This window comes from Bombina bombina, chromosome 4, assembly GCF_027579735.1.
Source record: "Bombina bombina isolate aBomBom1 chromosome 4, aBomBom1.pri, whole genome shotgun sequence".
NCBI lineage: Eukaryota > Metazoa > Chordata > Amphibia > Anura > Bombinatoridae > Bombina > Bombina bombina.
In genome coordinates, this window is record NC_069502.1 from 307,146,920 (window position 1) to 307,164,845 (window position 17,926).

Genomic DNA, 17,926 nt, shown 5'->3' on the forward strand with positions numbered 1-17,926 from the left:
TTTGCCATAAGTCCCGTGTGGTGGCGTCTATTGGAAACATCTTTCTAAATATCGGAGGGGGTGAGAACGGCACACCGGGTCTATCCCACTCCTTAGTAACAATTTCAGTAAGTCTTTTAGGTATAGGAAAAACGTCAGTACTCGCCGGTACCGCAAAATATTTATCCAACCTACACATTTTCTCTGGTATTGCAACTGTGTTACAATCATTCAGAGCCGCTAACACCTCCCCTAGTAATACACGGAGGTTTTCCAGCTTAAATTTAAAATTTGAAATATCTGAATCCAGTTTGTTTGGATCAGAACCATCACCCGCAGAATAAAGCTCTCCGTCCTCATGTTCTGCAAATTGTGACGCAGTGTCTGACATGGCCCTAATATTATCAGCGCACTCTGTTCTCACCCCAGAGTGATCACGCTTACCTCTTAGTTCTGGTAATTTAGCCAAAACTTCAGTCATAACAGTAGCCATATCCTGTAATGTGATTTGTAATGGCCGCCCAGATGTACTCGGCGCTACAATATCACGCACCTCCCGAGCGGGAGATGCAGGTACTGACACGTGAGGCGAGTTAGTCGGCATAACTCTCCCCTCGTTGTTTGGTGAAATATGTTCAATTTGTACAGATTGACTTTTATTTAAAGTAGCATCAATACAGTTAGTACATACATTTCTATTGGGCTCCACTTTGGCTTTAGCACATATAGCACAGATATCTTCCTCTGAATCAGACATGTTTAACACACTAGCAAATAAACTAGCAACTTGGAAATACTTTTCAAGTAATTTACTATAATATGAAAACGTACTGTGCCTATAAGAAGCACAGAAAAAGTTATGACAGTTGAAAATTAATAAACTGAAAAGTTATAGCATCAAATCTTTGTAAAAAACACAATTTTAGCAAAGGATTGCTCCCATTAGCAAAGGATAACTAACCCTGATAGCAGAAAAAAAAAAAAAAAAAAATACAGAAATAAACGTTTTTTTTATCACAGTCAACTACAATCTCACAGCTCTGCTGTGAGTGATTACCTCCCTCAAAACAAGTTTTGAAGACCCCTGAGTTCTGTAGAGATGAACCGGATCATGCAGGGAAGACAATAAACTTCTGACTGAATTTTTTGATGCGTAGCAAAAGCACCAAAAAAGGTCCCTCCCCCTCACACATAACAGTGAGAGAGATCAGTAAACTGTCATAAATTAAATAAAACGACTGCCAAGTGGAAAAAAATAGTGCCCAAAACATTTTTTCACCCAGTACCTCAGAAAATTAAACGATTTTACATGCCAGCAAAAAACGTTTAACATTAATAAATTGAGTGTTATTAAAAAGCCTGTTGCTAGTCCCTGCAAATTAGGCTAAAGTTTTATGCATACAGTATAATTCCAGTGAAGTGCCATTCCCCAGAATACTGAAGTGTAAAATATACATACATGACAGCCTGATACCAGTTGCTGCTACTGCATTTAAGGCTGAGTTTACATTATATCGGTATGGCAGAATTTTCTCATCAATTCCATTGTCAGAAAATAATAAGCTGCTACATACCTCTTTGCAGATTAATCTGCCCGCTGTCCCCTGATCTGAAGTTTACCTCTCCTCAGATGGCCGAGAAACAGCAATATGATCTTAACTACTCCGGCTAAAATCATAGAAAAACTCAGGTAGATTCTTCTTCAAATTCTACCAGAGAAGGAATAACACACTCCGGTGCTATTATAAAATAACAAACTTTTGATTGAAGGTATGAAACTAAGTATAATCACCACAGTCCTCTCACACATCCTATCTATTCGTTGGGTGCAAGAGAATGACTGGTAATGGCAGTTAGGGGAGGAGCTATATAGCAGCTCTGCTGGGTGAATCCTCTTGCACTTCCTGTTGGGGAGGAGTTAATATCCCATAAGTAATGGATGATCCGTGGACTGGATACACTTAACAAGAGAAAAAGGGATTATCTATCTTTGTAAACAATAAAAATTCTGGAGTAGACTGTCCTTTTAATGAAATAGAAATATTTTAGTAAATATACAATTAATTAACAGGTATGTAGATAAAATGGTGTATTTACATAAGAATATAAGACAGTGCTACAGATAAGTATCCAATCATGTATTTATTTATGCTTAAAAATACAGTTAAAACAAATAAAATGAGAAATAAAACTAATGTCCCCAGACGTAGTGTAGGGAAATCCTCTCTGACACAGGGGGCCTGATATTCAAAAGCTCACCGGCATGTACATACATCATGAAAAATCTTTGGAATTTTTTAGACCTTATATTGTAATATATACAAAACCCAGCATAGGGCCAGATTACTTGTGGAGTGCTTAATATCGCTTTTGTGAAAATGATATTTGCGCTCCATTGAGTAATACCAGAGCAGGCTAATGTGCGCTGGTATTACAAGATCTGATCTCCAGTTAATTTTATAAGCGCTAATTGCTACCGCTAGCTCACTGTAGCAATAACCAGTCACTTGTAATGGCTGGTTATTTATCGCGCACCCACAAATGGGCAAATTCTTCTATTTGCGGGCATGCAATAAATTAGCGTTCCACTTGCAATCTACCCCATAGTGAGATAAATCTCTTACAAATTAAAATAGGTATTTCTAACATTTTTTAGGGACCTCTCCATGCTGACACGATGACTTAGATCCTTCTGCCTGAGCTGAGAGCATTTAAATATCAAGCCCAGGATCACTCTGCCTCCTTCATTTCCCTTTTTCTTTTCCTTTTTCCAATTCGTTACCCTATTTGCAAATTCATTTTTTTTCCTACTCTTTGTACATACGAGGGTCTCTTGTCTTCTACCCTCACATTAGTCTTGGAGATGTTTAAAAGCAACTGTTAGGTTACCTATATTAACTTTTTGTTGTTTGATGTTTTATGCTTACATGGTTATTTTTTTATTTAAGCAAGCTGATTGATCTTGCTTTTTCAGGTGCATAGATTCATCAGCAGCAGCTCAAAGAGGCATAACTGTTAGTGTATTATTATTTATGAACCGTATTTACCTTTTGCCTGAAATACATTGTACACATGCACTTATCTGCTAATTTCAATAACATTATATAAAAAAAGCACTATCATCCATAGGCTAGCGAATATACAAAGCAAAAACACAATTCATTTCACAATACATTGGCTAGCCTATGGACAATAGTTCTTTAGTTCTCTTTTTATATATTTTTATTTGGTCTGTTTTTTTTATATTTTTTATATTTGCTTAGATTATTTAATCTGTTCTAAGATAACAGCTATAATTATTTTTATTTGTACAATATCCTTGTTTTCTGCTGCATTTTTGCTTTGGAATTTATATAAGACACTTTGCAAAAGTTAAGCTGGCTAATTAAATAATCTGGCAGTGGCCCAGTAGCCATATTAATGGGTTATATTGAGGACTAAGTTAGCAAATGCCCTCTCTGAATTGGTCACAATACCTAGAGTCTGATTCTAAATATTCAGTAAAATGCCCATACCAAATGCTCAGAGCACTTTAGAGGAACATCTGACTCCTTATTGATAAAGTGATAATCTGAAGTCTTACCTGACACTCTGGTCATTACATGGTCAGTGCAAAAATTAGGTTTTAAAAAGCGATTGTGGGAAGGCTCTGACATTGGTCTCTACCTTAGCCAAATATTAATCCATACACCCAATGAGAGTGTAACAATCAGAGTCTCCTCTTTCAAATGAGTAGTCTCGACTTTTTAAAGTAAATTTTTCAATCCGTTCTATAATAGTTTTATAGTACTAAAATATGGAGGCTGCTAGAACTGTGTCTCTGTCTTTAAAAAACAATCTAGACACCTATTGGAAAAGAGAAGAGGCTATTCTTTCAAATGAAAGGTTGCAAGGTAACATGACACTCACAATGTCATATGGTTGATGAAAAATGTGGTGATTATTCAATCTTTAGACACTAAATTAAAATAAATGAAAAGAATGGTGAAGGATATTGCAGTTTTCTTTCTAACAAAAGTAATCAACACACATTTAAAACTTCATTGTAAGTAGCAGAGTCTGTTCTTCAAATGTTGGGTCACACAACCTGGTAGCTATGCACTACTGTTACTAATGCAAATTTGTTAACGAAACACAGATAGTTGTGTCATTTTCACTACAAAATTTAAAGAAAATGAAGAAATACTGAGAAAATCCATCAGTATTCATTTGTTTTCTTTAAATTACCTTAGATGTTAAAAATGCTTAAGTCTAGCATGTCGGAGAGCCGTGCTAATCCTGACCTTTCTTCACAAAGCTCTGGGGTGTGCAAATTGGTGGCTTAGCACAGTAAATCCCAGTGCCTTCACTAAAGACAACTGTCCATAAGCGCAGGTCCTGGGATCCGCAACACTAAGCCTCCTAATAGCAAGCCCCGGAGCTCTGTGAAGAGTGGTTGGGTTTAACGCGGCTCTCCAGCAAGCTAAAGGTAAGTATGTAATGCTACAGGTGAACTTTTACCAAAGGAACATTTACATTCATTTAATGAAAATGACTGTACATGTTCAATGAATAACATGGCAGCCATATATTAGGAAAACTACATTTTCTGAATATTCGGTCCAAAAGATTCAGCTGAAACAAATGTTTTACATGTGCATATGTCTAGTAGATATCATATGGTTTATGTACTATGGCCAAAAGTATTTCACACTAGATACCTTTTTTAAAAAAAGAATTAGTACTAAAATTGTGTGTGTGTATATATGTATATACTGTATATATTTATATTTATATTTGTTAGTGTTTGTTTTTATCTACATTAGTATTATTATGCTCAGAATATTTAACATGTCACTCTGGAAACATTTATGTCAACAAGTATGGTCATATCCATCATGACTCAGTACTGTTAATAATATCCACACAGAATTCTTACCTGATGCTTGCAAAGCTTTTGTGGAATCTGAGGGTGAAACTATATCTGCAATGTAATTAAAAAAAGAGAGAGAGAAAAAAAAGAATACATTATTTAGTCTAAAGCTTTAATTGAAAATCACAAAATGGGCTTAGGAAACCCACTAAAAGACTAATAAATAGATGATATGTTTCAAGCTGATATAGTGTTGTCATTGCTAATAAATGTAAAATAAAAAAAAATATTAAAGGGCCATAAAATCCGAAGTTTTCTTGGTATCCATTATTGAAGAAGTAGTAAAACACTACTGGGAACTAGCTGACTAGAACCAATAACAAGAGTTACCTATGTGCAGCCACCACTCAACAGGTAGCATCCAGAAGTGCATTGCTGCTCATGGGCCTACTTTTCAACAAAGGATACAAAAAGGACAATGCAAATTATATAATAGAAATACATTGGAAAGATGTTTAAAATTGCATCCTCTATCTGAATCATAAAAGTTTAATTTTTCTTTACTACCTCTTTAAAGTGAAGATAAAATGTCTGACCATTTTAACCTTATTAAACTACCACAAAATTATAATTTCCATGGCTAAATGTTTAAATTAAACATCAACCCCTTTTATTGTTTTATGTTTAAACATGTTTTCTTTCCACATGTTAAAAACCCAACTCCAACTTGGATAGAGCACAAATAAGTGATAACTGCACAAAAAATCATCATACTACACTAAATAGTTTATGCATTGTGTTGTTTTTTTTTTTAGATATATTTTTTTATGGTGATAGAGTCTGGACAGAGGTCGGCGCATGCATACATTGTCAACATTGATTACGCCAGCCCTCTGGGAAATCAGAATTTTGTACAATTTTAAAAATCATTAAATATGTGTATAGTAGACATTTTATACCTACTCATTTTCTGCATAAATTGAAAGATGGTACAAAATTACAAAAATATATTACTTCCTATCACAGCCCTACAAGGAGGCTGAGGCCTCTGCCGAAAGAAATTATAGCTTGATCTGATAAACTTCTAGAGTAAATTGAGCTGGCTTAGTATTCAGATATTGCTAGAGAGAAAATAAGTCTGTTTTGCTCATGCTCAGAAGTAGGGATTGGGGCGTATGTGGTGAAAGTTCAATTCGTTTTGTAGAACAAATAGTCCTGTGAACATTCGTTTTGGACATTATAATGTTGATAAGAATGGAAACCCATTAAAATTCGGTAATCAAATGTTATTTCCGGTTTTCGAATGTTCCTAATTACATTGAATATTCACATTCGAAATTTTGAATGTAACATTTGATTTAACAAATACTTTTCAAAAGTTTAATAGTCCATGTGGTAGGGAATTTAGTTAATTGATACATAATAGATACAAATATACTGATTCAAATTTTTCTATTTTGAATATTACATGATTCGAATATTACATTTAAAGAGAACATCAGAAATGCTATTACTAATATATAGTTTCAGTTTATTTTCTGTTTCAAATATTGCATAATAATTATTATTATTGTTATTATGATCGGTTATTTGTAGAGCGCCAACAGATTCCGCAGCGCTAAATAATTTGAATATTGCATTTAAAGAGAGCATTAGAAATACTATTACAAATATATAGATTACATTTTTTCTAATTCGAATCTTGCATAATTCAATTTGAATAAGAAAAATTAAAATTGAATATTAAATTTAAAGTTAGCATTAGAATGTTAGAATGTTGTACAAACATACAAAATTCTAAACAAACTAATGTGTTAAAGTTTGTTTTATTTTTTGAGCGTTTAAAAATAAACTGTAGTTGTCACTTACTAAAAGAGGGTGCTAAACTCACCCTGGATCTAGATTGTAAGTTCCCACGGGAATAGGGCCCTCGATTCCTCCTGTATGTGTTTGTAAATTCTGTCCTGTCTCTTAGTCTTAGAAGTTTTATACTATTGTTTTATTTAAATGATCTGTATCCATGGACAGCGCTGCGGAATATGATGGCACTTCATAAATAAAGTATAATAATAATAAGTCAATGACCCAGACACAGCGCTCTTTTTCAATGAGATGACATTTCCACCTCATATGACATGCATGGCTATTGGTTTAGAGGTGGAAGGGTCACCTCATTGATAAAATGTGCTGTGCAGTGGGCGACCGAAGCCAGTAACTTTAGCAAGCTGCCGCTGCGCAGAAAGGGTTCAATTTACCATTACTTTAAGTTCCAAAAATGCTCCTTTATCTAGTTGCAAGCAGGGCTAAACCGAGAAAGTGCTCCTTTTGCAAGAAAACAAGTAAGTTGATTGCTGTTTTTCACACAATCTGTTTCTTTTTATGTTTACTTTGATTTAACATATTTGTTTTTACTATAGGAGCATTGTTTAATATCTTGTTTACTTTTCTTTTGCATTTCATATGGTGTGGTTTACAGATATTGTGGTATTTCTGCAAGCTAAAGATATTTGCTAAAAATACTTGGGGGTAGATTTATTAAACAGTGGATGCTGCAATCTACCCCCAAAGTTTCCAGCTTGCAAGAAACAGAAGTTAAGAAGCAGCGGTCGTAAGAACGCTGCTCCTTAACTTCTCTGCCACCACTGCAATCATCGCAATCAGATACGATCGGGATGATTGACACCCCTGCTAGCAGCAGATTGGCCGCAAATGTGCAGGTGGTGGCATTGCACAAGCATTTCACCACAAATGCTTGTGCAATGTTACATGCAGAAAGCGTATGCTGTCGGCATTTAGCGATGTCAGGTGGACAGGATTCGCTACATCGAAGCATGTCCGCCTGCCATTTATTAAATTGGCCCCATAATCTTCTGAAAAAAAACAAGGTATGATTTAATTGGGTACCTCACAAAACAAGGCTGGAATATGTGATTATGTGTAACTGTAACACGTGCCAAACAACTCAAAACAGTTCTGGCACAAGGGCATGAAATATCCCAGCAATTAAGTGGTTAAATCAATATCTAAGTCATTCCAATCAATAAAAGGAGCAAACACCTGAATTATATGTCATCCTTTGCAACTAAGAATAAAAAAAGCTAAACTTTTTTTGTGACTTAAAGGGACACTGTACCCAAAAAATTTATTTTGTGATTCAGATTGAGCATGAAATATTAAGCAACTTTCTAATTTACTCCTATTATCAAATTTTCTTCATTCTCTTGGTATCTTTATTTGAAATGCAAGAATGTAAGTTTAGATGCCGGCCCATTTTTGGTGAACAACCTGGGTTGTCCTTGCTGATTGGTGGATAAATTCATCCACCAATAAAAAATTGTTGTCCAGAGTACTGAAACCAAAAAAAAAGCTTAGATGCCTTCTTTTTCAAATAATGATAGCAAGAGAACGAAGAAAATTTGATAATAGGAGTAAATTAGAAAGTTGCTTAAAATTGCATGTTCAATCTGAATCACAAAAGAAAATTTTTGGGTACAGTGTCCCTTTAAGATGTTGCAAAAAGTATATAAAACCAATCACTTTAATCTGCTTTGCAGTATAGAATTATTATTATTTCTACCTGTCCATCTCCCTATAAAAGTGCCATGAATAGGTCAAATCTCAATCAAGAAGTTTACATAAAGAAGTATATTCTGTGAACTCTATTTTATTCAGGAAAACTATGTACTTTATATTACTACCTGGAATGTTTGAAGATTTGATAGGTAAACAGAGTGGTATAAAGTGCTCATGACTGCAGACTTCCAGAAGAAATTCAAACTTGGTCTGATGCAAAATCTAAAATAAAATAATATTAGTATGTGATAAATGCAGTAAAATATATTCCATTAAATAAAATACATTCTAATACTCTCTTATAATTTTACGTTGTTTTTGGTGAGCATTTGTGGTTAGAGAGGTATGGTGATAGATCATTATAAAGAGAAAATATTACCAGTTTTCTGCATAGGTGTTAACTGCTAGTGGTGTTACCAGGGGGCAGTAGCACCCCCCACATAATAGTTGGCCCCTGATGTGCTCCCCAACTGTGATCGGCCCTCATTTGCCCACCACCCCTTTGCCAGGTTCCCCACAGCTCTGCTCAGGTCAGCCCACGGAACACGCAGAGTCCATCAACAACATGCAGAACCCAGCCCACATGCCATCACAGCCCTGCTTACAAAAACACCAATGGGCTTCAAACAAGTGCCCTATAAGTAAATTCTGAAGACTCCACTGTTCACTGCTTAAAAAAGGTAAATAAGATATATACCCCAAACGGTTAGTTTTTGTCTCAAATGTTATGTATTCGATTAAAAATGTTTAGTTAAGTATACATTAGTTATTTCATTTTGCTGCATCTGGCTAGATCTGAAAACATTAAAATATAAAAAAGCATGAGGGCTAGACAGGTTATGCAAAAGTAGAAGTTCCACGCCTATCTGTTACTGTGTGCAAATAAAGTGTTTAACTGTGAATTTAACATAACCTATACTGCCCTCACACTTTTTGGATTATATTAAAAGTGTAATAGCGTGAGCTCTTTAATTTAAATCAAGCCATTGATTTGTGACACTAACTCAGATACTCTACAGTGAGGCTAGCACATGAAAAGGCTGACTATACCTATGTAAACAATGGGAGATTAGATAATTACCAAGTGAGCTGTTGGACCACATACTGTACCATAGGCTGTGTTAGATAACATAGTGGTCGGTCTTAAAGGACAGTCAACTACAAAATTGTTATTGTTTAAAACAATAAATAACGCCTTTACTACTCATTCCCCAGCATTGCACAACCAACATTGTTATATTAATATACTTTATAACATTTAAACCTCTACATTTCTGCCTGTTTCTAAGCCACTACAGATAGCCTCTTATCACATGCTTTTTTATTTGCTTTTCACAACAGGTGATTGCTCGTTCCTGTGGGCCATATAGATAACATTGTGTTCATTCCCGTTGAGTTATTTAAGACACAACACAGCACTAATTAGCTCAAAGGCAATGCAATAGATAATAAATAAAATGTGATCAGGGGGCTGTCAGAAGATGCCAACAGGCCCATTTATCAAAGGGCTTGCGGACCTGATCCGACACTGCGGATCAGGTCCGCAAGACCTCGCTAAATGCGGAGAGCAATACGCTCTCCGCATTTAACATTGCACCAGCAGCTCACAAGAGCTGCTGGTGCAACGCCGCCCCCTGCTGACTCGCGGCCAATCGGCCGCCAGCAGGGAGCTGTCAATCAACCCGATCGTATTCGATCGGGTTGATGTCCGGCGATTCCTGTCCGCCTGTTCAGAGCAGGCGGACAGGGTTATGGAGCAGCGGTCTTTAGACCGCTGCTTCATAAGTTGTGTTTTTGGCGAGTCTGAAGACTCGCCAGAAACATGGCCCTTCAAGCTCCGTACGGAGCTTGATAAATGGGCCTGTTGGATACAAGGTAATCACAGAAGTAAAAAGTGTATTAATATAACTGTGTTGGTTATGCAAAACTGGGGAATGGACAATAAAGGGATTACCTATCTTTTAAAACAATAAAAATTCTGGTGTAGACTGTCCCTTTAAACATATATTATAACTACATGCTGACAATGAGTATCAAAATGGGCTCCATAAATTGAGTTAACAAACTTGTAATTTTATTAGTTGTGCTTTGGATTCACTCTGACTAAATCTAGACTAGTAGGATTAGGTTTCATCACAGTATTTAATCTGGGGGGCTAATATTCTTATACTAACACTTTAGACATGTCAGGGTTTTCGCTTTCCCCAATTAAATGTAGTGACGTTTTCACCTTGGGATTGTAAATATCACAATATTTTATGGTCACTATTTTATTAACTAATGTGACGATTTTATTCTAAAACCAAATAATTATAATTCTTACCTTGTGATCACCTGGACCAAACATACTAATATAGCTACTAATTAACTTGAATATGAAACCACGATCCATAAAGGTGAAGCAACGCTGTAAAAAATATAAAAAAAGAGCATGTGTGAGTTCTCTACATTTTGTGCTAGGCACTGCAGAAAATAAGGATTATAAGGTAAGTTATAATTCATAGGCCACTAAGCAAGTTAAAGAGACATGAAACCCAAACTGGGCATTACCTTGGCATGCTTTTCAACAAAGGACACCAAGAGAATTAAGCAACTTAAATCATAGAAGTAAATTGGAAAGTTCAATCATGAAAGTATAATTTTGACTTTACTGTCCCTTTAACAAGCATAAGATTTTTTTTTACTGGTTTCTGTTCAAAGCCCCATTATTATTTTCAAACTATGGTTAGTCACAAGACAAGTCAGTGAACCCTTATATACAGAATATGAAAATATGTGAATTAGACATTGTTTAAAACCATTTAGATATAAATCTACATATGTAATATGTATTTATAATACCTGTTTTCTAGAAAATATACTGTAAATATGTTTTAGTCTACTCTGTATTAGTGATGTCGCGAACCTAAAATTTTCGGTTCGCGAACGGCGGACTCGAACTTCCGGTATTGTTTGCGAACGCGCAAACCGCGCGAACCGCCATTGAATTCAATAGGCAGGCAAACTTTAAAACCTACAAGGACTCTTTCTGGCCACAATAGTGATGGAAAAGTTGTTTCAAGGGTACTAACACCTGGACTGTCGCATGCTGGAGGGGGATCCCTGGCAAAACTCCCATGGAAAATTACATAGTTTATGCAGAGTCTGCTTTAAAGCCATAATGGGTCTAAATCAACTAACATTCCCAAATTGGCTGTCTCAAAACATCCCGGACAGAAGATAGATTGATTGATAGATAGGATAGATAGATATACATAAATTGATAGTTAGATAGAATCGATAGAAGAGAAATAGATAGATTTGTTAGATATATAATTACCCTAATAAATTCTAATAATCAAACATGCATTCTTGGACCCAACTAGCTTGTGTTAATTAGTACTTTTCTTAGCACTTTAATCCCTGTTCCCCCCCCCCTATCGGGGGAGTTCTATATGGCCTGCCAGATTACCCTGAAAAATTATAATAATAAGACATGTGGTCTGCTACCTATTTTAACTAGGTTGTGTTTTAAGTACTACCATTCTTAGCACTTTAATCTCTGTAACTCCCCCTATTTGGTGAGGTCTATACGGCCTGGATGATTACCCATACAAAATATAATAATAAGACATCTGCTCTTGGTCTGCGACCCATGGTAACTATGTTGTGTTAATTAGTAATGTCCTTCGCATTTTAATAGCTGTTACTCATACTCACCCTATTGGTGGAGGTCTATATGGCCTGCATGATTACCCTTACAAAATATAACAACCAAACATATGCTCTGGGACCCATGGTAAGTAGGTTGTGTTAAGTAGTACTGTTCTTTGCAGTTTCATACCTGTTAAAACACCAAATGGTGGCAGGTCTATCTGGCCTTCATGATTAGCTGCACCCAAACCCCAAAAAAAGCCGAGTGGTCTTAGACTAACACCTATGGCTAACTCGGTTGTTTCAATTAGTACTATTCTTAGCACTTTAATCCCTGTTACGGGTGGTCTACATGGCCATCATGATTAGCCGAACAAAATACTGCAATCCAACCTTTGCTCAGTCTTCATAGGCCCTTCATTGTCTATTTTGATAGTACAGTTCTTATTATTTTTATAGCTGATACAACACCAAATGGTGGCAGCTCTATATGGCCTGCATGATTAGCCGCATCCAATACAAAAATAAATCCAAGCGGTCTTGGATTAACACCCATGGCTAACTCTGTTGTTTCAAGTAGTACTATTCTTAGCACTTTCATCTCATCATCCCTGTTACTTCCAGGACTCTCGGTGGTGGTCTACATGGCCATCATGATTAGCCTAACCAAATACTACAATCCAACCTTGGCTCAGTCTTCCTAAGGCCCTTCATTGGCTGTATTTTGGTAGTACTGTTCTTATTAGTTTAATAGCTGATACGACACCGAATGGTGAGAAATATGATTGCTGACAACAATTGGCTAGGTGGGCCTGGCTCACAGCAGGCTGCAAGGCAGGAGGAAAGTGCTATTCAATGGCACCAGCAAACTGAGGATTCAAATCACAGCAACTATTACCAAAAATTTTAATTTTTAATTATTAGAATACTGTCACAACAAATATGATTGGTGTAAATATTTTTTAAGTAGGCCTAGCACACAGGCTTGGAAGGCTGTAGAAAAGTGCAATTCAAAGGCATGAGCAAACTGAGGATTAAGATCAACACTAAAAAAATGTTTTATTTAAATTAATAACTATACTGTCTGTGACAACAATTATGATTGGTGTAAATAGTTGGCTAGACGGCCTGGCACAAAAGGCTGGCAGTGGCAGGCAGGAGGTAAATGAAATTCAATGGCACTAGGAGACTGAATATTTGCAGTCCAAAAAATTATGATTTTTTTTTTTTTTTAATTACTGTTACAAGAATTGTGATTGGTGCCACTAATTGGCTACTTGGGCCTGGCAGACAGGCTGGCAGATATGAGTCGTGGATGGTAGGTAGGGCAGCAATTTAACACAGTATGCTGTGTAAGTGACAAAAACACAGGACTGATAGAAAATTAAGTTACATTACACTAGCAAAATATTTTAAAATTATGTTAAGAAGTGCAATGCACATATGACTCTATGAGTGGACGCACTGGCTGGCTGCTACGTAGGGCAGCAATTATAACAACAGTATGCTGTGTAAGTCAGATAGACAGTTAGACACAGGCCTGATAGAAAATACAATTAGATTACACTAGCATAATGATTTAAAGACTTTTTTTTGGAAATTTTAAGAAAAAGGTTAAGCACATACATATGAGTCGTGGCTGATAGCCTTGGAAGGGCAGCTATTAAAAACAGTAGGCTCTGTAAGTCGGATACACACACGCCTGATAGAAAATACTATTAGATTACACTAGAAAAATGATTGAAATTATTTTTTTTGGGGGGGAATTAAAAAAAGGTTAAACACATATGAGTCATGGCTCATAGACTAGGGAGGGCAGCAAGTAAACACAGTAGGCTCTCTATGTCAGCAAAACACACAGGCCGGATAGAAAATTATATTAGATTACACTAGCAAACAAATTTAAACTTTTTTTTTTTTATATTAAAATTAAGGTGAAGTAGAATAGATATGAGTGCTGGGTGGCTGCCTGGCACAGACCAATTAACCAAAAGACTGAAAAAAAAGAGGTATATTAATGCTGAGTGAGCCTGACAGACACAGGCATGATAGTAAATGTAATTAGATTACACTAGCAAAATATATATATATATTATTTTTTTTTTAATTTAAAATAATGTTATAAACGGATATTAACACTGGTGGCTGCTGGCTGGCACAGAGCAATGAACCAGAGTATATGCTGTGTGACACTGGCCTGATAGAAAATGAAAAAAATTACACTAGAAAAATAATTATATTTTTGGGTTAGTTAAATTTAAACTAATGTTGTTAGGGAGATATCAGTGGTGGCAGTAGTCACAGCATATGCTGTGAGCCTTAAACACACAGCTGAAAGCCAGGCAAATGCTAATAAAAAAAAAACAAAACAAAAAAAAAACGGCACAAAATATAGCCCTAAAAAGGGCTTTTTGGGGTGCTGTGCTTGCAGCAGAGATGAGTGGAGTCCTTCTGGACTGTAAATACACTAGCCTAGCTATGTTTTTCCTATTAATGTCAGGAGCAAAAACACAACACGTCCTCTCATTAAAAAAGCAAGGTCGTTATGAGTCTAAAATGGCGGATTCCGAGTAGCTGGGAGTGTCTGTGAGGGAGTGTCTGATGTTGATTGGCTCTAATGTGTCAGGCGGCTGTGGCATAAAGGGTCAAAGTTTCCACAATGATGACACATAGGGGCGGATCGAACATCGCCATGTGTTCGCCCACAAACGCGAACAAGCTATGTTCGCTGTGAACCGTTCGCGGGCGAACAGTTCGGGACATCACTACTCTGTATTAACAAACACGTCTTTTTAATCCCATTTATGCATATGTGGAGTTGGCCAGAATGAAATAAGGAATGGAAGAGAAGCCGCCAACACTGTGACCTCTGCAGTAGCTGATTGGCTAATATGCTTTTGGTGGGTGGTATGGGAGCAACACAAAAGCAACCTCTGAAAATGCACTAACTATTTGCATTTGAATATTTATTTGCTTTCTTCAAAGTAATGAGTACAATGTGTCAATTTCCTGCATTACATCATTTGTTACTAGAGGAAAGCACCTTAGCATACAGAGAAAAAAGGGTGTTTTAAAAGGATACTAAAACCAAATTTTTTTATCTTTATTTTAAAAAGCAGGAATAAAAGCTTAGTAGCCGGCTCATTTTTGGTTCAGTACCCTGGATAGCACTTGCTGAATGGTGACTACATTTAGAAAAATTAGAAAATGGCTTAAAATGGCATGCTCTATCTGAATCATGAAAGAAAAAAATGTGGGTTTAGTATGCCTTTAAATAACAGCCAAGCACTAATATGCTGAATTAGCAACAAGAGTAAAATGTAACTGTAAAATCTCACAGTATACTGCCACTTGGGCCGCAATCCGATATATACGGCGCAGGTTTCAGCGCAAGCATGGAAACCTGCGCCGCCCGTAGTTTCAGCTCGCAACTCGAGCTATCCCATATACGGCGCCGTCAGATGCTAAAGTGCCGTAAGTCTGACAAACCAGCGATGTCCAGAAATCTGCGTAAGTACACATTTCTGGAGTCGCCAGTGACTTACGGCACTTTAGAAACTGCCGCCGTCTAACACGCCTCCCAAACATAGCCCGACACGTATACCCCTCTATCCGCAATCCCCCCTCTCACTCCTAACAATAAATGTATTAACCCCAAAGCCGCCACTCCCGGACCCCGCCGCCAGCTACATTATCTATATTACCCCCTAATCTGAGCCCCCTACACCGCCGCTAGCTACATTATCTATATTACCCCCTAATCTGACCCCCCTACACCGCCGCTAGCTACATTAAATGTTTTACCTCATAATGTGAGCCCCCTACCCTGCCGCCACCTACATGTTACCCCCTACACCGCCGCCACCTATTTAAACTATATTAACCCCTAATGTGAGCCCCCTACACCGCCGCCACCTATTTAAACTATATTAACCCCTAATGTGAGCCCCCTACACCACCGCCACCTATATTAAAATTATTAACCCCTAATCTAATCCCCCTATACCGCTGCCACCTATATTAAATTAATTATCCCCTAATCTAATCCCCCTATACCGCCGCCACCTAAATTAAAATTATTAACCCCTAAAATACTAAAATTTCCCTACCACTAAAGTCTAACCCTACAAATAGCCCTGAAAAGGGCTTTTTGCGTGGCATTACCCCAAAGTAACCAGCTCTATTGCCAGCCCTTAAAAGGGCTTTTTGCGGGGCATTGCCCCAAAGTAACCAACTCTTTTACCAGCCCTTAAAAGGGCTTTTTGCGGGGCATTGTCACAAAGTAATCAGCTCTTTTGCCTGTAATCTAAATCCCCCTACACCGCTGCCACCTATAATAAATGTATTACTCCCTAATCTAATCCCCCTACACCGCCGCCACCTATATTAAAATTATTACCCCCTAATCTAATCCCCCTATACAGCCGCCACCTATATTAACTATATTAACCCTAATTATATTAGGGTTAATATAGTTAATATAGTTATTATATTATATATATTAACTATATAAACCCTATCTAACTCTAACACCCCTAACTTAATTATTATTAAAATAAATCTAAATAATATTAACAATATTAACTAAATTAATCCTATTTAAAACTAAATACTTACCTATAAAATAAACCCTAAGATAGCTACAATATAATTAATAATTTCATTGTAGCTATTTTAGGGTTTATATTTATTTTACAGGTAACTTGGTATTTATTTTAACTAGGTACAATAGCTATTAAATAGTTAATAACTATTTAATAGCTACCTAGTTAAAATAATTACCAATTTACCTGTAAAATAAATCCTAACCTAAGTTACAAATACACCTACACTATCAATAAATTAAATAAACTACAAATATCTAAACTAAAATACAATTAAATACACTAAACTAAATTACAAAAACAAACAAACACTAAATTACAAAAAAATAAAAAAGATTACAAGATTTTAAGATAATTACACCTATTCTAAGCCCCCTAATAAAATAACAAAGCCCCCCAAAATAAAAAAAATTTCCCTACCCTAATCTAAATTACAAAAGTAAACAGCTCTATTACCAGCCCTTAAAATGTCCTTTTGTGGGGCATTGCCCCAAAGTAATCAGCTCTTTTACCTGTAAAAAACCAACAAACCCCACCCACATACCCCTACTCTAACCCACCCAATCCCCCCTTAAAAAACCTAAGTCTAACCCACAAGTGCTCCTTACCTGTCCTGAAGACCGGCGGGGAAGGTCCTGTTCCAGGCGGAGAAGTCTTCTTCCAGGATCCAGCCGGCGGGGAGCGGAGGAGTTGAAGACCGATGACCACGGAGCTGAAGACCGTCCATCTGGAACTGAAGACCGGCGATGCTGGAACTGAAGATCGGCGACACTGGAACTAAAGACCGCTGGAAGTGAAGACCGCTGGAACTGAAGACCGGAGCCGGAGCGTGGAGGATCCTCTTCATACGATCGCCGCCAGACACTGAATAGGAATTCAAGGTACGCGATTAAAAATGGCGTCCCTTGAATTCCTATTGGCTGATTTGAGCCTTCAAATTCAAATCAGCCAATCGGATGTAAGCTACTTTAATTCTATTGGCTGATTTGAATAGCCAATAGAATAAGAGCTACTGTAATTCTATTGGCTATTCTAATCAGCCAAAAGTAAACAGCTGGTAATAGAGCTGTTTACTTTTGTAATTTAGATTAGGGTAGGGAATTTTTTTTATTTTGGGGGCTTTGTTATTTTATTAGGGGGCTTAGAATAGGTGTAATTAGCTTAAAATTCTTGTAATCTTTTTTATTTTTTGTAATTTAGTGTTTGTTTTTTTTGTTTAGTGTATTTAATTGTATTTTAGTTTAGATATTTGTAGTTTATTTAATTTATAGATAGTGTAGGTGTA

At 36.6% G+C, this 17,926-nt stretch overlaps 1 protein-coding gene across 1 annotated transcript in view; it reads right to left on the reverse strand.

Moving 5' to 3' along the window:
• Positions 1–17,926, reverse strand: part of DOCK10 (dedicator of cytokinesis 10) — a 618,846-nt gene that overhangs the window by 237,083 nt on the left and 363,837 nt on the right. Inside the window, 3 exon segments of the mRNA XM_053710021.1 lie at positions 4,898–4,942; positions 8,530–8,626; positions 10,728–10,811. Coding sequence (XP_053565996.1) covers positions 4,898–4,942; positions 8,530–8,626; positions 10,728–10,811 — 226 coding nt within the window.